Source organism: Eretmochelys imbricata, chromosome 24 (assembly GCF_965152235.1).
Source record: "Eretmochelys imbricata isolate rEreImb1 chromosome 24, rEreImb1.hap1, whole genome shotgun sequence".
NCBI lineage: Eukaryota > Metazoa > Chordata > Testudines > Cheloniidae > Eretmochelys > Eretmochelys imbricata.
This window is the reverse complement of record NC_135595.1, coordinates 20,449,232-20,469,885: the sequence shown is the minus strand read 5'-3', so window position 1 is coordinate 20,469,885 and position 20,654 is coordinate 20,449,232. Positions and strand designations below refer to the sequence as shown.

Below are 20,654 nucleotides of genomic sequence, written 5' to 3'. Positions count from 1 at the left end.
TCTGTAATTCTGTCCTTGTACTGCTTGTGTCACTCGCGTTCTCATCCGGAGCTCTGCTTCTCCCTTCTGCAAGTCCCCTCCCAAGGGAGCTTGCTGCCGGACCTCGGTTCCCCAGGGCTGGGTTCCTCCAGCCCCAGAATCAGACGAACACACCCACGTTAACAGAGCGCGTCTGAGAGGACCGGGTCCATCAGCACTCCCAGGCTGCCACCCTCCTATGCCCCGGATTCAGCACATCCCTATCCCCACTTCCACATTACCATTGTTCTGGTCGTAACCCACTGGATGAGCAAACTCCACAGGACTTTTGGGCGCTGCAGGGATCTTTAGCTTAGGTACGAGGAGCCTTGCTGCAGAACACATGGGGAAACCAAAAAACACCCATGAGAGAGAGGGAGAGAGAGAAGCAACCAACTTAACCATGAAAGTTATTTATTGCCAGGTAATGAGGGGAGCCAAACAAAGAAAACAGGGATAATATTAAATCCAACGTAAAATTGATTATAAAAGTCAAGTTTAGAAAACTATAACTGATCCCACAAGTCAGGGTCAGAAGGCTACACAGAGAGAGAGAGCGAGAGCGAGCGAGCTGGGTTTGCACCACTCTGTGAAGCTGGAATCGATCGGGGGGCCCAGGTGGCGTTGGTAGCTGAGGGTCCGGAAAGCTGGAGACAGGCAGAGCCCCCAGCACGATCAGTCAGGAGAAGATGAAGTCCCAGTGGAACGGATGCAGATTTTGGATCCAGGCATCAGAGCACTTCCTTGAGCGTGGGTCGGGGTTTTTCTAGGGAAAGAACAATGGTGCAAGGGAGACACTAGATTTGGTTATGTGTAAACAAGGGAGAATACCAGCGTTGTTTTGTTCAGGCTGGACATGGGAGCTGGTCATTCCTGGCTACGGGCAGTGTTCCTTGGAGGGAGCTCACAATGCAATTAGGGAGCTTGAGTATTTTGGATCCCAATAAAGGATTTATTACTAATATTGGTCTGATAACTGCTGAGCTGGGTATGTGCAGGCGTGGGTTCATTAACATCTGGAGCAGAGATCCCCCATCATGCAGCGCTGCCCTGCTTTTCCGGTCCCAGGCTTCCCTGCGGTTGTCCCAGGGGTCTAGGTGTGTCTCCCACGGCCTTTCCAGTGCTCTTTGTAGGTCTTTCGTGAGTCTGACAGGCTGCGTGCTGCGTCCTGGTTCCCCAAGAACACAGAGCTGATGGGTAACACCTGGCTCCAGGGAAGGCGGAGGATGGGCTGGGGAGGAGGCTTGGCAGAATCCTTGTACCAATCTAATAAACATATATTTTAACCCCCGCCCCCGACTCTTGAGGCCTGGGGGGTGACAGGTTGGGCCAGGGGGGTGGCGACCTCAGGTGATTTCTCCCTTCAATGACTTCCGGTCCACAAAGCCCCCCTCCCCACATCAGCCCAGGACAGAAAGCAGGACAGAGTGGGCTCCATCTGCCCAGGCCCTTGGCTCTGGTAGGGAAGTCGGGTCTGGTGGTTAGAGCAGGGGGGGCTGGGAGCCAGGATGCCTGGGTTCTATCCCCAACTCCTGTACTGTCATCCTGTGTGACTTTGAGCTAGTCACGTCACAGTCCAGTGCCTCAGTTTCCCCCCGCCTCTCGGGGCTGTGAGGACGAAACCATTGTTTATCAGGTGCTGAGCGGATGGTGCTATCGACACACATGGTGTTAACACGGGGATCTGCAGCGAGCAGCTGCGATTCCCCTTTGTGCCCCTATGGCCATGTAAATGCACCCCTGCTCCCAGGGCCCTCCACCCTGCTGGCACTGTAGTGGGGCCTCCGGGTGCCCTAGAGCTCAGGGCCAAGGTGCCCTGGAGTGGGGGGAGAGGTGGGATGATTGCTGGGTACATCTGGAGTCTGCTCCCAGCCCATATCTGGTGGTCGAGCTAGAGGGGGGCTTTTGAAGGCTCAAGTGACAAAGCCCCTGTCCCGTCCCCAGCAAAGCCTTCTGTAGGGAGGGGGGGTCCACCCACCCCAGGCGATCTTCATTCACAAGGGCGTTGACCCCCTATGCCAGGTGCCCCAGAGGACTTGGGGGGGGAGGGAGAGCATGACTCTCTCATTCCCCTCTTCCTTGAAACAAACCTACCGGGTTGGAAATGAGCCCCTGGAAACTCCTTTTGGAAGGCGGGCGGCAGCCGGAACCCCAGCGGGGAAGGGGAAGGGTTGGGTTTGGCCCATTTTCCAGCGGGTCAATTCACGCGGGCGGGTCCCAGCCTCAGGCAGGGTGTGTTGTTCGCCTCGCTCGGACTATGGCTGGGTCGGCCCAGAGCCAGGAGCACTTGGGGGTGGGGGGACCGGAGCTGGGGGGAGGCGCTGCCCGGCTCCGGATGAAAACACGGCTGGGTGGCCGTGGTGTTGGCTGCGGTGCCTTGACCCCGGCAGCCTGCGGAGGACGCCCCGCAAGGACTCGCCGTGGCGCCCCTCCTGCCGCAGTGAACCCCCTGGCGCGCCCGGCAGCCGGGCTGCGGCCGGTCCCTGCGCACAGACTGAGGTGCAGAGGTTGGGGCTCCTCCGCGTGCAGCCGGGCCCGGGTTTGCTCCAGGCTGGCCCTGCAGACCGAGTCTGAGCCTCCCTCCCGAGCCCAGGCTGGGGATTTACCGCACCCGCTCGCCTTCGCGGGTTTCGCTACACCCCAGTCTAGCCGCTGGGGCAGCATCCGTGCCAGTGACCTTCCCTCTGACGACACCCTGGGCAAACCCGACGGAGCCAGAGAAACCCAACTGAAGTAAGTTTAATGCCTTTGGGGTCCACTAATGCCCAGCCCCCCCAACTCTAACCCACTAGCCCAGGAGTCCTGGTCCCAGACCCCCCTGCTCTCACCCACGGGGCCCCACTCACTTCCCAGAGCCAGGGATAGAAGAACCCATGAGCCCTGCTCCATGTCTCCCACAGGGCATTAGGCGCCCGCTCCGGTTGGAGGGTGGGGGCACAGTAGAGTGGGGAGCAAGTCGGGAAAGAGCTAACTGCTCTCAGGGTGTGAAACAGGCGAGGGGGTCCCAGCATCCCAGCCTGTGTCGCTCAATGTTAAAACCTCCCTGGACACACTGGGCCAGTCTGGGCAGCCTCGGGGGCTTCCCACCCAGCCAGCACCCTGGGAAATCAGCCAGGGCTGCTCGGTGCCCAAACCGCCTGGCCAGCTGCTGGGAAAGGCCCACTGCAAAGGCCGTGCCAGTGGGTCGCCCGGCCCCAGGCCCAGATCCTGTGCTGCGGTAACTCCACTCCATGGCGACTTTGCGGCAGCTCGACGCCGGCTCAAAACCCCACCCTGCAGGGCCAGGCAATCCCCGGCAACGGGACGTTTAAATCTGGACTGGACCTACTGCTCCGTCCGGCACAGCCCAGCTACTGAGTCCCCTGCCCCACGCCCTGCAGCAGGACATTCCCAGCCACGCCCCCCGGCCCTGCGGCATGGCACCCCCTACTGCCTCACTGGGCCCAGCGCAACCAGCTGCCAGAACATCAGCACAGCCAGACTGGGTCAGCCCCATGGCCCATCTAGCCCCATAGCCTGTCTTCTGAGCATGGCTGGGGCCAGCTGCTTTAGAAGGAGTGAACGGAACAGGTCATCATCACGTGATCCATCCCCTGTCACCCATTCCTAGGGACACCCAGAGCAAGGGGTTGTGTCCCTGCCCATCCTGGCTAATAGCCACTGATAGACCGATCCTCCAGGAACTCATCTAGTTCTTTCTGAACCCCGTTCTACTTCTGGCCTCCACAACATCCCCTGGCAATGAGTTCCACAGGTTAACGGTGCATTGGGTGAAGGAACGCTTCCTGTTGTTGGTTTTAAACCTGCTGCCCATTAATTTCGTCGGGTGGCCCCTGGTTCGGGTGCCATGTGAAGACACATTTCCTTAGTCACTTTCTCTGTGCCAGTCATGATTATATAGACCTTGGTCATGTCCCCCTTAGGCGTCTCTTTTCCAAGCTGACCAGCCCCCGTCTTTTCCATTTCTCCTCATAGGGAAGCTGCTCCACACTGCTAAATAGTTTTGTGGCCCGTCTCTGCCCCTTTTCCAGTTCTAACAGATCTTTTTTGAGCTGGGGCGCCCAGAACTGCCGGCAGCGTTCACGGGGTGGGCAGTCCCTGACCAGTGTCTCCCGGCCTGTTCGCTGTTCGGGCCGCTGCTGCGCATGGAGTGGATGTTTTCAGAGAAACGTCCGTGGTGCCGACCCACATACCAGGACAATGATCTGAGTCTGGCAGCTCTAAATCCCCTGAATGTGTCTGAGTCAGATGGAAACCGAAAGCAGCCGGAGCCTTTCCGAGCCCAGGGCTGATTCCGGGAAACCCAGTGGTGAGGGTGGGAGAGAGGGTTGAGTCTCTCCGAGCTGGTGACCCCGGCTGACCCTGCAGCTGCCCAGCTGGTGGGGACGACCGGAGCCCTTGGGTCCTGTGTCTCCATCTGGGGGTGTTTAACCCTGGGTTTGCCTCGCTGGGTTTCCAGGCGCAGAGGCAGATGCCGGCAGTATAGGGTGACACACAGCACAGCGGTCCCGAGGGCACCTAGCAGAAGGCCTTTCTGCAAAGCCTCCTGCTGCCACCCTGCTTATAGGGCAGAGTGTGCTGGGCTGGGTGCTGTGTCCAAGCTCAGATACGGGCACTGCCTCGCCCCCCCTTGCCTCAGTTTCCCTCCCCCCCAACACACTCCCTGCAGCTTGGCGCCCCTGCTGACCTCCCACTGCCCTGCTCCGTGCTGCCTGACACCCCTTACCGACCCCCTGCCCCGCTCCCTGCCGCCCCCTACTGAACCCCCACCCCACTCCCTGCCACCCGGTGCCCCCTACTGACCCCCCACCCCGCTCCCTGCCGCCCCCTACAGACCCCCCGCCCTGCTCCCTGCCCCCCGGAGCCCCTGAGGACTGCATTGGGGCCAGCCTTGGCCGTGAGGGTTGCGGGGTGGGGAGGGGGGCTGGGAGCCAGGACTCCTGGGTTCTTTCCCCGGCTCTGGGAGGGAAGCAGGGTCTGGTGGGTTGCGGGGCGGGGGAGCTGGGAACCCAGGGCGGCGGGGTGTTTCCCCGGGTCAGATTGGCAGAGACCTGGGGGGTGGGGGTTCGCCCCCCTCTGCAGTGTGGGGCACGGGGCACGCGCGGGTTGAACTAGGGGATTTGCTGTCCCCGGAGTCTGTAGCCGGGGCTGCGGGGCCGGTACCGGGGGGGCTGCGCCGCCAGGGGGTCAGGCTGGATCCCGCGTCCCTGAGTCCGAAGCGCTGAAACCGGCTCCCCCCCAGGCTGCTTTCGGTTTCAATCCGACTCGTCCCGTTTCCTGGCTCGGCTCCGAGCCGCGCGGCGCCGCTGGAGGGAGACGAGCGGACACCGGGCTCCCCGCGCCCCGGGCAGGTGGGTCCCGGCTGCTCCCCGGCCCCCCGGGGCTCGGATCCACGGGGGTCAGGGCAGGGGGCAGCCATGGGCAGCGGGCGCCTGGGGCCATCGCCTGGGCACGGCAGCGGCTGCGGACGGGGGGTGGGTGCCGGGGCCGACCCGGGCTGGGCTGGGTGGAGTCTGGGGGGGAAATGGGGGGCTCCCCCGCACTGCAAGCCTCGGGCAGCCCGAGCGCCCCATGCAGGCGGGGCCCGGAGACTGCGCCCGGCGTGCGCCCAGTGCCGGGAGTCAGAGCCGGGTCCGCGGCAGGCCGGGGGTTGCCAGGGCACTCGGAGGAGAAAGGCTCTGGCCCGAGCCTGGTGACCCGCCGAAAGTGGCCGGGTCGCTTGTTGGATGCAAGAGGTGGCAGGCACAGTCCCCCTGTCTCTCCTGGGGGAGAGGCCTGATGTTTTAAGGCAGTCGATCCGATCTAACCGGGTGTCAGGAAGGCTCTGGGTGCACACTGGAGAAGATGCACAGTCTGGTGGAGATGTGGTCTCCTCGTCTCAGAAAAGATAGAGACCGGCTTTAGGAAAGGGGCAGAGAAGGGCAACTAAAATGAGGAGGGGTTTGGAATGGGCCCCATATGGGGAGAGATGAAAGAGGCGAGGACTTTTCAGCTGGGAAAAGAGGAGACTAAGGGGGGATACGATAGAGGTCTATAAAATCATGAGTGGTGTGGAGAAAGGGAATAAGAAAAAGTGATTTACTTGTTCCCATAATATAAGAACCAGGGGCCACCAAATGAAATAAATGGGCAGCAGGTTTAAAACAAATCAAAGGAAGTTCTTCTTGACTGAGCGCACAGCCCACCTGTGGAACTCCTTGCCTGGGGAGGTTGTGACGGCTAGGACTATAACAGGGTTTAAAAGAGAACTGGATAAATTCATGGAGGTTAAGTCCATTAATGGCTATTAGCCAGGATGGGGAAGGAATGGTGTCCCGAGCCTCTGTTTGTCAGAGGGTGGAGATGGATGGCAGGAGAGAGATCACTGATCATTACCTGTTAGGGTCACTCCCTCTGGGGCACCTGGCATTGGCCACTGTCGGTGGACAGGATGCTGGGTTGGGTGGACCTTTGGTCTGACCCAGTGTGGCTGCTCTTATGTTCTTATGTAAAATGGGGATTAATCTGAGAACTGGAAGATGGGTAAGGAACTGGTTGAAGGGCAGACAACAATGGGTCACGCTGAAAGGGAAACTGCCAGGCTGGAGGCAGGTTACTAGTGGCGTTCCTCAGGGATCCGTCTTGGCACCAACCTTATTTAACGTTTTCATTACTGACCTTGGCCCAAAAGGGGGGAGTTTGCTAATCAAGTCTGCGGATGGCACAAAGTGGGGAGGCATTGGCAGTGCGGGGGAGGACCGGAATATCAAACGAGAAGATCTGGACGACCTTGTAAACCGGAGTAATAGAAACGGGATGAGATTTAACAGTGCGAAGTGCCAGGTCCTGCATTTAGGGACTCACAAGCAGAGGTGAAAGTGGGCCGATGTGGGCCAGGATGGCATACCAGTAAGAACTGGGGGGAGGGATAGCTCAGTGGTTTCAGCATTGGCCTGCTAAACCCAGGGTTGTGAGTTCAACCCTTGAGGGGGCCATTTAGGGATCTGGGGCAAAAATTGGGGATTGGTCCTGCTTTGAGCAGGGGGTTGGACTAGATACCTCCTGAGGGCCCTTCCAACCCTGATATTCTACAAACCAGCCCCCAGTACCGGTCTGTGCACGGCTGATGGAAGCGCTCTAACATTGCTGCCCCTTTTGCTCCCCCCTGTGGTGACCCTACCGGCAGGGCCCCCGATGTGGGGAGAGCAGAAGGCGCAGTTACCCCTGGGCCCGGCGATTTCAAAGGGCCCGGGGCTCCCGGCTGCTGCTGCAGAGTCCAGGAGCCCTCAGCCCTTCAAATCACCGCCAGAGGCCCAGGTCTCCAGCTTCCACCGCTGCAGCCCCAGGGCTCCTGCCCACTGGCTAGGGGAGTCTGCCCCCAGCCCCGCCCCTTCTGCCCAAGGGCCCAGAGCGGCCCCCCCTTGCCAAGAACGCTGGCGCAGGGCGCCCCGGTAACTCCTCGGATTTACTTTCACCCCTGCTAACAAGAATGTTTTGCTCTAAGCTGGGGCCGTGTCAGTTGGAGGGGCCGAGGAGGAGTCGCTGGGTGTGTCGCTGATCGCAGGCTGACTCTGAGCTGTGAGTGTGATATGGCCGTGAAAAGGGCTAATGCCATCGTGGGGTGCACCAGGCGCAGGATTTCCAGTGGGGACAGGGAGGTGTTCGTACGAGGCCCTGGGGAGACTCATCTGGAACAGTGGGTGCGGTGCTGGGCTCCCATGTGTAAGGAAGATGAATTCAAGCTGGGACGGGCGGAGAAGGGCCACTAGGATGATCCCAGGACTGGAAAACCGACCTTGAGAGGAGACGCGAAGAGCTCGGCTGGTTTAGCCTGACCAGACACAGGCTGCCGGGAGCTCAGCTCGCTCTCTGTAGATACATCGGAGGGATAAACACCACGGAGGGAGAGGAGTCATTTGAGTTCAGTGCCAATGTGAACTATGAAAACAAATGGATATAAACTGGCCTGCAAGTTTAGGCTTGAAATGAGGCGAAGGTTCGACCGATCAGAGGAGTGACATTCTGGAGCAGCCTCCCAAGGGGAGCAGTGGGGGCAAAACCCCGAACTGGCCTCACTCCTGAGCACGATACGGGTATGCGGGGATGGGATGACAGGGCTGCCTGCAATGGCATATGGCCCATACCTGGCTCCTGTAGCAAAAATCCCCAAGGGCCGGAGATGGGGAACTAGCTGGGGAGGGCTCTGAGTTATTCCAGCAAATTCTTTCCCGGGGTCTGCCTGGTGGGTCTTGCCCACATGCTCAGGGTCTAACTCCTGGGGGTGTCGCCTTCCTCTGCAGCAGGGGGCCTGGGTCACTGGCAGGTTTGAACGAGTGTCCATGGTGAAGTCTCTGTCACGAGGCCGTCCGTGACTCAGCTGGAGGTCGGGGTCTGTTACCGGAGGGGGTGGGGGAGGTTCTGGGGCCTGCGAGGTGCCGGGGGTCAGACTAGACGATCGGGGTGGGCCCCTCTGATGTCAGTGGCGTCTCTGAGTACGGACAGAAGTGACAACTGTCAACCTGTCCAGTGTCCCACGAGTGACGTGCCCGGGGGTCAGAACACGTCAGTGTTGCACCTGGGCAGGGCTACGGTTTCATTCATTTTCTCTCTTGACATAGGAGGTAGACGCCGGGCTCCTGCCAGAGATTTCTAAGCTATTATCTGCCAAAACACCACCGTTTCCTGTTGCCTAAGTAGGCCCTGGACTCACGGTTAAAGTTGTGCCCCTCCCCGTCCCCCCAATCTGAAATAGCACCGGTGTGGGCAGGCCCCATTGGTCTGACTGGAGCCACCTCCCCAAATACAGAAATCAAATGGTGCCTACGCGGGCTGGGGAGTGGGTGGAGAGCAGGGTCTGACCCGGCTGCCCTACCACCTCCCCCAACTGCTGAATGCTAACCCGGCCTTCTTCGCCATGCCCCTAGCCCCATAGCCCTACCCTTAACCCCAGAACTCTACCTGCTATCCCTGAAACTCTATCCTCACCCCTTAGCCCTAACCCCGTAATGCTATCCCAGAACCTCACAGCTCTACCCCCGTCCCCAGCCCTAACCCTAACTCAAATTCTTACCCCTTAGCCCTAACCCCATAACGCTGATCCAGACCCCTTCCACCGTAACCATATTGTTGTCCACTCTGGCCCCTGCGGGGTTAGACCTGACCCCGGCCAGTTTTCACTTTGAACCACCACTTTCCCCAGGCATGCCCCAGGCTGATGCTCTAACCATTGGACTGTCCTGCCTGTCCAGCAGCAGCCCCGCCAGGTGCAATTAAAGGGGCTCTGGCAGGGGGTCTGCAGTGATGCCCAGGAGCGCCAGGGCTTGTCTGTCCCAGGGTGAGCTGCCGTGGGCCATGCTGGGGTCCGTACGCTGCACCCGGGGTGGGTGGAAGGGTCTCCCACAGTTTGGGGGGCCTGGCTCCGTGTCTCATTGTCCTCTGCCCCCGTGTCTCATCCCCTTACGCTGACCTTCCCTGCTCTGTGTCCCACAGGCCGAACCCCCAGCGCGATGGAGATCCCCATGCTGGCCCCCATCTGCCTGATCGAGAACAGCCCGGCGGGGGAGCTGCGGGTGCAGCAGGAGGCGCTGCGGGTGCTGGCAGAGATCTCCCAGCCCGTGGTGGTGGTGGCCATCGCCGGGCTGTACCGCACCGGCAAGTCCTACCTCATGAACAAACTGGCTGGCAAGAGAACAGGTGGGAGACGTGAGCCCTGCCCCTGGGTGGCAGGACTCCTGGGTTCTCTCCCTGGCACTGGCAGGGGAAAGGGGTCTAGTGGGTCAGAGTGGGAGGGCTGGGAGACAGGACTCCTGGGTTCCCTCCCTGGCTCTGGGAGGGCAGTGGGTTCTAGAGGTCGGGGGGGGGCAGGACTCCTGGGTTCCCTCGCTCTGCGACTGTCCCAGCTCCACCCCTCTCTCCCCAGGGTTCTCGCTGGGCTCCACCATCCAGTCGCACACCAAGGGCATCTGGATGTGGTGCCTGCCCCACCCCCGCCGGGCCGGCCACGCCCTGGTGCTGCTGGACACCGAGGGGCTGGGCGACGTGGAGAAGGTGAGTGGGGGCGGGGGGCAGTGTATGAGAATCAGCCAATTTGCAGAGCAGGATGGAACGGCCCTTGTAGTTCCCAGGGGCTTCTGGGACTTGTAGTTCCCAGGGGATGCTGGGCATTGTAGTTCAGGGCAAGGCATGCTGGGAAAGGGGATGGGGTATTTAAGGAGCTCCCGCTGCTAAGGGACAGACTCAGTGAGCCCCATGGAGGGGAAGGAGGCGCTGTCTGATGTGGGGTGATGCCCTCTGAGGGGGGCAGTGCCAACCCCGGGAGAGCTGGGGATGCCGTGGCGGGACTGGGAAGGGAGGCCCAAGGGCGTGGCTGGAAACACCTGTCGTGGCCGGGGAGAACTGTTGAAATATTGAAAATGTTCTCGTCCCGAATCGTGATGAAAAGTCAAAATGGGGGGAAAGTGTCAGGGCTTGAAAATCGGAAATGTGTCCTGGGTCCGGGTCATGCAAAAAAACGTGAATAATTTTCAGACATTGCATTTTGATTGTCCACTTTTTTTTTTCTTTCTTAACTTGGTACAAATTTACCAAAACATTGGCAAGGAGACGTCATTTTACCTTGAGAAATGAAAAGTCTCTGTTTAGACAAACGGCCAGTCGGGCCGTTTCTACAATTCTGAAACTTTTTTCCCCAATAATTTTTCAAGTTGGGAAATTTGCCTTAAGTGACCCTGTTTCGCGAGTGATTTTGGTGTCAACAATTCAATGTTCTTCAGTGACAATTTCCCGACCCGCTGTAGCGGTGGAGGTCAGGCCTGGATGATTTAACTGGGAATTGGTCCTGCTTCGAGCAGGGGGTTGGACTAGATGACCTTCAGGGGTCCCTTCCAACCCTGATATTCTATGATTCTATGATTCTATGATTCAAATCCCTGCTCCACAGACCCCCGGTGTGACCTTGGACTCAGTTTCCCCACCCCGCCTGCCAGAGGGTGTGTGATGATAAATACATTCCATCTGGAGGGGGGCTCAGACACAGCTGATAAGATGGAAGGGCCGGTAACGCCAGCCACCAGGAGGCCAAATAAAGTTGGGACCCGAAAAATGCATGAGAGCAGCTGCAAACCCTGCGCCCTGCAGTGGGGGCTGCTGCATCTGAACCCCGTGGGGTGGGGAGGTGTCGCCTTCCCAAAGCTTTAATGCAGCCACATGGGTTGGAAACTTACTTCAGTAAGAGAGGAGCAATGAGAGCTCCCACCCGCTCCCATGCCTCCGGGAGCTGGGGATTTCACAGGGGGAAATACACCAACCCTAAATAGTGACTCTCTGTGACAATGGTGCCCGTGGGAGCCAGCTGAGATCACACAATTAGGGTGAATTGCAAACAGAACGGGGCAGACAAACTCCAAAGCCGGTGACAGGTTTCAAAGTAGCAGCCGTGTTAGTCTGTATTCGCAAAAAGAAAAGGAGGACTTGTGGCACCTGAGAGACTAACCAATTTATCTGAGCATAAGCTTTCATGAGCTTTTTCCAAAGCTGGTGGATATTCCAATATTTAGTTTTACCAATCCAGCACAAAACAGCCTCGGTATGACCTCACTGGTTGCTCAGAAGTCCAAACAACGCAGCTCCCTTAAAGTGCCCAGCCTCAGGCCTCCAGCCAGGTATCCACATCAAAATATGATGATTTCTGAAACTCTTATTTCATCATATAACAGAAAAAGTTCTTCTGATCCCAAAGGACCAGCCACATGCCCAGATCAATATATAACTTAGATCTTGCCCCAAAATCACGCTTATAGCCAATCTTTATGAACTAAACTAAAATGTATTGAAAAAGAAAAGAGAGAGCGAGCGTTGGTTAAAAGATCAATGCACATACAGATGTGAGGTCAGTTCTTGAGGTTCAGACACATGGCAGAGACGGTGAGCTTGTCGCTGCAAAGAGTCCTTGTAGAAATAGTCCGAGGTTATAGCCCAATGTCCATATTCAGGGTGATTCCAGCCAGTGACTGGGATCTCAGTTCTTATGGCTTAGGCTTCCCCTGCATGAAACCTTAAGCAGATCTGCGATAAACAGGATCAGGTCCCAAGGCTTTTTATACATCTCTAGCAGCCTCTTGACCATTCAGTCCTGGGTGAACAATAGACTTTTGATGTTACTCCTTGTTTTTCAAACATCCTGGTAATTAACACAAGGTAATTTGTCCATTAAGCTGTTCATATACAGTTTACCACAGACTTTGAAGAGACAGATAAACAATGCCACTAATTCAAGGTGCATCTAAAAGTTAGCCTTCCCTGGTGATCTCTGCAGCCACAGCCACGGTAATAGACAGGCACTGTCTGGTCACCTGGTTTGCATCTACTAGATATAAGTAAACACACGTAGCTAGCAGTTCCCTCCAATTTCTAATCTACAGGTTTGCACTTCAAAGTTCTGGCCTAACTAGCACGGAATGGTCCTAATTATCATTTGCTCACTGTTCTCACCCGCCTCTATAGGTTGACTCTGGGTCAGCTGGCCTGCAGGATGCTTAATTCTTTCTGGCTGTGGACGATACTTCCATGAGATGTTATATTATAGTCAGATAACGTCACACTCTCTGAGCTCCGGGAATGGGAATTCTCTGTGGCCCAGGCTGGGACTCTGGAGAGCTGGGGGCTGATCCTCTGGCCAACCCTTCCCCGTGCCTCAGTTTCCCCATCTGTGCCATGGGGCCGGGGATCCCGCCGTGCTCTGCGATGGGCTGTGAGCTCTGTGGCTGGGATGCGCTTGGGCCGGTGACGGTGGGTTTCGTTCCAGGGTGACACGAAGAACGACACGTGGATCTTCGCGCTGGCCGTGCTGCTCAGCAGCACCCTGGTCTATAACAGCATGGGCACCATCAGCCAGCAGGCCATGGACCAGCTGCAGTATCCTTGCCCGGGGGCCGTGTCTGGGGAGCCGGGTCTAGGGGTTTGGGGGGGCCGCATGTCCCCACGGAAGGGTCCCGCGGTTCCCTCCAAATGCTTCACCCCCAGCGAAATTGTGACCCACAGTGCAGGGTGTGCTCCATGGCCCCCTTTAGTCGCCGCTCTGCATGATGGGGTAACAACCCACTACTGCCACCAGCTGACAGAGTCGCTCCTTCAGCTCCAGTGCTGCAGGGGGCTGCTCCGGACCCTGGAGGTGGTGGGTTCGATCCCTGCTTCCGAGGGTTGTGATGGAATATCCTCCCCTTCCCCCGGTCCCTTCTGAGCCCCTGTTGCAGATGCGTAGGGGGGACTCTGAGGGAGTGGGACCTCCCTGCGTGGGGCACCGCATCTCCGGTTCCTTAGCCGGTCCCCAGCTATGTGACGGAGCTGACGGAGCGCATCAAGGTGAAGGCGGCAGGCGAGGGCGGCCGGCAGGAGCGGGAGGATTCGGCCGAGTTCGTGCGGTTCTTCCCGTCCTTCGTGTGGGCCGTGCGGGATTTCACGCTGCAGCTGGAGCTGGACGGGCGGGAGATCACTGAGGACGAGTACCTGGAGAATGGCCTGAAACTGAAGCCAGGTAGGGGAGCGGTGCTGGCCCCAGGGTGGCCCTAGGGGGCGCTGGGCTGCAGGGGGTAGGGTGGGGCTCTCCCCTGGCCGTCAGGGCTGGCCCCAGGGTGTGGCTTTTGCTCAAGACACAAACCCAAGTGTGTTTGGGAGTTGGGGCGTTCGCTGTCCTGGCCACGTTGCAGCTTGGACGGTTCCCCAGCTCCCCTCAATCCCCTGTGGATAGTGAGGTCTCTTTCCCGCCGTGGGGGAATCTGTCCAGCAGCCGCCGTGCTGCCCCCCAGAAGCAGCCACATGGCAGCACAGGGCTGCTGCCCAGCTCCCGTCTCCTCCCCAGGCAGCAGCCGGCGAGCCCAGCTCTACAACCTGCCCCGCGAGTGCATCCGTCAGTTCTTCCCGGCCCGGAAATGCTTCGTCTTCGTCCAGCCGGCCGGCAGGAGGGACCTGCCCCGGCTGGAGGAGCTGCAGGAGGACGAGCTGGAGCCCGAGTTCCGGGAGCAGGTGGCCCGGTTCTGCCGCCACGTCTGGGAGACGTCGAAGCCCAAGACCATCCCAGGCGGCCACGTGGTGACCGGGGCCAGTGAGTGTCGGTAGCCCTTGGGCGGGGGAATGCTGGGGTCCATGGGGCTCATGCAATGCTGGGCGGGATGAACCGAGCTGGGAGGGGGTCCCATGTGGCCAGCACTGGTGGGGCCAGCGCTGGAGTCTGTGCCCAGCTGTGGGGTGCGCGGTTAGGAGGGGCGCTAGAAAATTGTCGAGGGGCGGAGAGAGGCAGAGCAGGGCCCCATGGTTGGGGGGTGAAGCCGGGCTCATCCCAACGAGAAACGAGGCACCAATTGCTCATGGAGAGGGGGGATTAGGGGGTATCTGGGGTGGGGAGCAGGGCACATCCTAGGCTCGGTGTCTGTCCTGCAAGGAGGGTCACGGAGCAGGTGGAGTCCTGGAGAGTGTGGGAGGAGCTGGGTGGGGACCTTACCCCTGCTCACCTTTGATCACACTGGCTCTGACCCTGCCCCCCTCCGGCCACGCTGGGCCCCCTGGCTCTGACCCTGCCCCTCCGGCCACGCTGGGCCCCCTGGCTCTGACCCTGCCCCCCTCCGGCCGTGCTGGGCCCCCTGGCTCTGACCCTGCCCCCCTCCGGCCGTGCTGGGGACCCTGGCTCTGACCCTGCCCCCCTCCGGCAGTGCTGGGCACCCTGGCGGTGACCTGCGTCGACGCCATCCGCAGCGGGGCGGTGCCCTGCATGGAGAGCGCGGTGCTGGCCCTGGCCCAGATGGAGAACTCGGCGGCGGTGGGGGAGGCCGTGGCTGTCTACGAGGAGCAGCTGGCGCGGCGGGCGGCGCTGCCCACGGAGAGCGTGCAGGAGCTGCTGGAGCTGCACGCCCAGTGCGAGCGGGAGGCGCTGCGGGCGTTCATGGCGCGCGCCTTCAAGGACGACAACCGCAGCTTCCAAGGGGAGCTCATGGTACGGCCCCTCGCGCCGGCCCCAGGGGTTATGGGACAGCTGCCCCGCTGCAGGATGGGTGGGGATGGGGCTCCCCTGATCCCTGAGCCCCTTCCCCGGGGGATCTCCCAACCCTGGTGTGATGGGTTCCCCCTGGGGTGCCACCTGGAACTGGGGTACCACTGAGCCCCGTGACCCACCAGCCTGGGCTCCCTCTCACCCTGTACGGCTGTGACACCCTGCAAAGTCCTCCAGCTGCACTTTCCCAGCATTCACACGGGGGGCGGGGGGCACACCCAGCTGCAGTTACACGCCGGGGCTCTGGCCAGCCCCTGCATGGGCAGGCTACTCCCAGCTCCTCAGCACGCACCCCCTCTGGAGCGTAAACCCAAAATCATACCGGCTTGCACTCTACAGCGAAAGCTCATAAAATTCGCCCCCTCCCTCAACGTGGAGAGGAATATGCAACAGCCTTTGCCCCTGAGTTAGGATTCCTGCACACTTCACTCCAACTTGCTGGTTTAGATAAAGCAAAAACAAGTTTATTAACTACAAAAGATCGATTTTAAGTGATTATAAGTGAAAGCAAACAGATCAAAGCAGATTACCTAGCAAATAAACAAAACCGCAAACTAAGTTAATACACTAAAGAGATTGGATCTGAATTCGCAGACTCTCACCCTAAGGGATGATACAAGCCAGCTGCAGATCCTTAAGTGACAAGCTGCACTTGCTAACAGCTTGGAATCCCCAGGTGCTCCATCCCCAGGCCAGAAACCCCTGCAGCCTGGGCCCAGCACTTCCCCCAGTTCAGTCTTTGTTCCTCAGGTGTTTCCAGGAATCTCTTTGGGTGGGGAGTGAAGAACCCCAGATGATGCCACTCCCTGCTTTATGTAGCTTTTACATCTGGTGGGAGCCCTTTGTTCCAAAACATGATTCTCAGACCAGTCTGTGGGAAAACCCTGACATCCCAAGATGGAGACCAGCATCATGTGGTCTCGTCACAGGTGCTTGGAGAGTCTCAGCAGTCAGTATTTGGAGGCTGTGTGTAGGGTTCTCAGGAAGGCTCCCCAGGTGGGAGATAAACTTCTCCTAAGGCCTGTTGTTTTTTCCTAGTGGCCCATTGCCCTGAATAGGCCCTTCCCCACCCACTGTCTAGACTGAAAACGTCTTGTCCGGTGGGTGTTCCCCAGGTGTATCTACATTTGCAGGACAGACACATCGTCAATATTAGTAACTTCACATACAAAAATGTTACATGCACACACATGGGATAATGGTATTCAGCAAATCATCACTTTTCCATGACACTGCACACACCTTATCTTGCATAAAATACACCAAAATTATGCCATAGTCATGTCACCCTAATATCCCGGAAGAATATGGGGTGCAGGGACACACTCGGCCCTGCTTAGCTGGAGACCCGAGATGCCAGGCCAAGGGGACCCAGCCCAATCTCCAGCCCCAGGCACACGTGGATCAGTTCACACCCCTGCCCCATTCAGGCCCTGTCATGGCTTGTACCCCTGCCCCATCTGCACCCCCTCCACCCTGGCTCACACCTGCCCTGTCTGTACCCACCACCCTGGCTCATGCCTGCCCAATCTGCACCCCCCACCCTGGCTCACGCCTGCCCCATCTGCACCCCCCACCCTGGCTCATGCCTGCCCTGTCTGTGCCCCCCACCCTGGCTCACGCCCGCCCCATCTGCGCCCCTGACCCTGTCTCATGCCTGCCCTGTCTGTGCCCCCCACCCTGGCTCACGCCCGCCCCATCTGCGCCCCTGACCCTGTCTCATGCCTGCCCTGTCTGTGCCCCCCACCTGGCTCACGCCCGCCCCATCTGTGCCCCTAACCCTGTCTCATGCCTGCCCTGTCTGTGCCCCCCACCTGGCTCACGCCCGCCCCATCTGCGCCCCTGACCCTGTCTCATGCCTGCCCTGTCTGTGCCCCCCACCCTGGCTCACGCCCGCCCCATCTGTGCCCCTGACCCTGTCTCATGCCTGCCCTGTCTGTGCCCCCCACCTGGCTCACGCCCGCCCCATCTGCGCCCCTGACCCTGTCTCATGCCTGCCCTGTCTGTGCCCCCCACCTGGCTCACGCCCGCCCCATCTGCGCCCCTGACCCTGTCTCATGCCTGCCCTGTCTGTGCCCCCCACCTGGCTCACGCCCGCCCCATCTGCACCCCTGACCCTGTCTCATGCCTGCCCTGTCTGTGCCCCCCACCCTGGCTCACGCCTGCCCCATCTGCACCCCCCACCCTGGCTCATGCCTGCCCTGTCTGTGCCCCCCACCTGGCTCACGCCCGCCCCATCTGCGCCCCTGACCCTGTCTCATGCCTGCCCTGTCTGTGCCCCCCACCTGGCTCACGCCCGCCCCATCTGCGCCCCTGACCCTGTCTCATGCCTGCCCTGTCTGTGCACCACCTGGCAGCGCCGCCTGGAGGAGCAGAAACAGGAGCTCTGCCGGTGCAATGAGCTGGCATCCTCGGACCGCTGCACGGCCACCCTGCTGGAGCTGTGGGACGAGATGGACGACCGGATCAGCCAGGGGGTCTACTTGGTGCCCGGGGGCTACCAGCACTTCCAGGATGACCGGCAGCGGATGGTGGAGAGATACCGGGAGGTGCCGGGGAAGGGGGTAAAGGTAGGAGAGGACTGGTGCCTGGCTCTGTGTGTCTTTGTGCCCCCTCGTTGTGCAGCCCAGGAAGCCCCGCTGAGAACCAGTCAACAACTTCGCCCACCTGGACAGTTCCTGGATCCTCCCCAGAGTGGGGGCAGCAGCAGAGTGTGAGCCTACCCCCTCCCCCCACAGCCCTCCTGACTGCCAACGTGCCGGGGTTGCCTGGTTCCTGTGGCCCATCCAGCCCTCAGCCACTCTGCTGGGGCTGCTGGCGGGGGCCAGTTGTAGCCTGTGTGATGAGGCCGTTTGTCCTGTTACAAACTGGGTTCTGCTCCCAGCTCATCCGGAACAGGCGTCGAGGGTGTCGAGTGGAAACCAAATGCTAACTCTGGGCCTGGATGGGAGCTGGTGCCCCCTAGAGTGGAAAGGCCCCATGTCCCAGGCCCCGCCCCCCTGAGCCAGCCATTCCCTGCCCTGAGGCTGGATCAGGGCCCGCGCCCCCTAAAGAGGAAAGGCCCTGTGTCCCAGCGCCCGCCCCCCTCCAAGCCAGCCAGTCCCATTACTCTCCAGTACCACGATCCAGAATCCCGACCTGGATCCAGCCCCACAGGACAAACCACCTGACCCTGTGGCTCCCATTCTCCATTCCCAGGCCAAGGAGGTGCTGCAGGAGTTCCTCCAGTCCAAGGAGGACGTGGCCCAGTCCATCCTGCAGACGGACGAGGCCCTGACGGAGAAGGAGAAGGAGATGGCAGGTACTCACTGGGGGGACGTCACACCGCTGGGGCGGAGGGGGAGGGTGCTTGGGCTGCAGCCCGGGCAGTCAGAGTCACCATGGCCCTCCCCGTGCCAAGCCACCTCTCTCTCCCTGGCCCAGCCGAGCGAGCCCGGGCCGAGGCGGCTGAGCGGGAGCAGGAGGTCCTGAAGCAGAAGGAGGCTGAGCTGCAGCAGAAGCTGGAGGACCAGGACCGCAGCTACCAGGAGAACCTGCGGCAGCTGGAGACGAAGCTGGAGGACGAGAGGAAGAAGCTGCTGGAGGAGCAGGGCAAAATGATGGATCAGAAACTGAAGGTACCAGGGTGCTTGGTGCTGCAGGGATGGATGGGCAGACCCGTCACGGTCGACCCTGGCCCCATGCTTTGGGGGGCTCCCTCACTTCAGCGGGATGTGGAGCTTGGGTGGTGCAGGGGCTGGTAGCAGCTCCACCGGCCCTGCTCTGCTCTGCCCCATTTTGCTGGCTCCCGGCATGGATTGGGAGAGGAGGGGCACGGGCAGAATGGGGGCAGGGAGGGGGTAGAAAGAGGTGGGGTCAGGCCTGGGGCAGGGGGCGTTGTTCCGGGTCCCGCACCCGCCTAGGGACGGCCCTGCGGATGGGCACAGCCCAGGCAAGGGCGCCCCTGCCTCTGGCCTCAGCTTGCCCAGGGGCGGGACTCCTCTGCGTGCGGCAGCCAGGGCGCTGGCAAATGGGAGGCAGGGGGTGGGATACCAGGCTAGATGGGCCCGTGGGGCGGATCCCCCAGGGATGGGATTGCTGGGGGGCGCAGTGTGGGGAACGGCTTGTGAACACACACAGCAGGGCTCATCCCCTCCAGCAGGGGGCAGCAGGGACACACACACACCCTGGCCCCCCCTGCTCTGGGCCCCCATTCCCCCCAGGCCAGCCCCACGCTGTTGCCGTGACCTCTCCCTGCCTGTGGGGTGGGGGCTGTCCCATGGGGCGGGCTGGGGATCCCCCTCACGCTGTCGCTGCCCCCCAGGAGCAGGCGGCCCTGCTGAGGGAGGGGTTCCGGGAGGAGGCCGGACGCCTGGAGAGCGAGATCCGGCGCCTGCAGCAGCAAAATGAGGAGATCCGGAAGCCGTCATGGATCCACTCGGCGCTGGGGATGCTGGGCGACGTGGCCTCCCTCGTGCTACCCGGCTTCTTCGGCAAGGCTGCCGGGGCCATCACCTACCTCATTCAGCGCCTGTTCTGATGGGGACCCCAGCCACCCACTCGCCTCTGTACCCCAGCGCCCGTTCACCTGCGGAACCCCCCGCCATAGGACGCCCTGCCGGCGAGCAGCTTAGTAACGTCCAGCAAAGGCTCCCAACCTCCTTGCTTCATGGCCAGGGCTGGCCCCCCACTGGCGGGGCCAGGAAGGAATATCTCCCCCACAAGGCCTTGCAGGGAGGGTGCATTGTGGGAGACGTGCTACCTCAAGATGCACAGGTGCTGTTGGAGAGGGATCCTGGGGTGGATGGGCTCATTGGCCTGATGTGTGGGCATAGCCCAGGTGAAGTGCCAGAACACTACACCTGGAAACCCAGCACTCCCCAGAGCCGAGGCAGCCTTCTCCCCAGGTATCTCCCCACCCCAGGCCGAAGAATGGGAGCTGGCGTGAGGGGAGGGTGCCTCTCTCCTTGCCTTGTAGCTGGTTGGCTTTAAACTCTGCAATTAAATAAATGTCCCCACGAACCTCACTGCTAATGTGTCTGGGGCCTCTTTGCTGCTCTCTGGTGGCATGAATCGACGCCCCTGAAAGAAACATGCGGGATGCCTGTGTGCTGAGCCGTGAACCTGCCTTGGCTGCCCTGAACTTCTTGCTGCCAAGGCAGGGTCAGTGCTGTGAGATTTTTAAGCAGCAGGGTGTCTAGTGGTTAGAGCAGGGGGGCTGGGAGCCAGGACTCCTGGGTTCTCTCCCTGGCTCTGGGAGGGGAGTGGTGGCTAGTGGTTAGAGCAGGGGCTGGGAGCCAGGACTCCTGGGATCTCTCCTGGCTCAGGGAGGGGAGTGCTGGCTAGTGGTTAGAGCAGGGGGCTGGGAGCCAGGACTCCTGGGTCCTCTCCCTGGCTCTGGGAGGGGAGTGTGGTGTAGTGGTTAGTGCGGGATGGGGCTGGGAGTAGACAGCCACCCGCGTGGCAGAGCTGTGAGGGGCAGGAGAGCCCAGGGCTGGGAGAGCAGGCGGCTGTTGGTTGGTTGAGGGGCATCGGCACCATGGGCCCGTTTCCAGGTGCGGCGCCTCTGGGGCATCCATCTGTCTGGATTCGACAGCCGGGGACGCCAGCCCAGCCAGAGCCACCCGGCCCAGCACTT

At 60.4% G+C, this 20,654-nt stretch overlaps 1 protein-coding gene across 4 annotated transcripts; it reads left to right on the top strand.

Moving 5' to 3' along the window:
• Window positions 1–5,239: 5,239 nt before the first annotated feature.
• On the top strand, window positions 5,240–20,043 carry LOC144279882 (guanylate-binding protein 3-like). 4 transcript variants are annotated; one of them, XM_077841585.1, is made up of 12 exons: window positions 5,273–5,369; window positions 7,502–7,575; window positions 9,487–9,690; window positions 9,917–10,044; window positions 12,800–12,909; window positions 13,326–13,528; window positions 13,853–14,095; window positions 14,700–14,980; window positions 17,395–17,607; window positions 18,236–18,338; window positions 18,461–18,654; window positions 19,341–20,043. In XM_077841585.1, the coding sequence occupies exons 3-12, from the start codon at window positions 9,504–9,506 to the stop codon at window positions 19,554–19,556; spliced, it is 1,878 nt and encodes a 625-aa protein (XP_077697711.1). In that variant the 5' UTR covers window positions 5,273–5,369; window positions 7,502–7,575; window positions 9,487–9,503; the 3' UTR covers window positions 19,557–20,043. The 4 variants fall into 4 exon arrangements, with proteins under 4 accessions (XP_077697713.1, XP_077697711.1, XP_077697710.1 ...); XM_077841584.1 differs by having other exon boundaries at window positions 5,286–5,369; window positions 7,502–8,090; XM_077841587.1 differs by lacking the exon at window positions 7,502–7,575 and having other exon boundaries at window positions 5,240–5,369.
• Window positions 20,044–20,654: the final 611 nt, after the last annotated feature.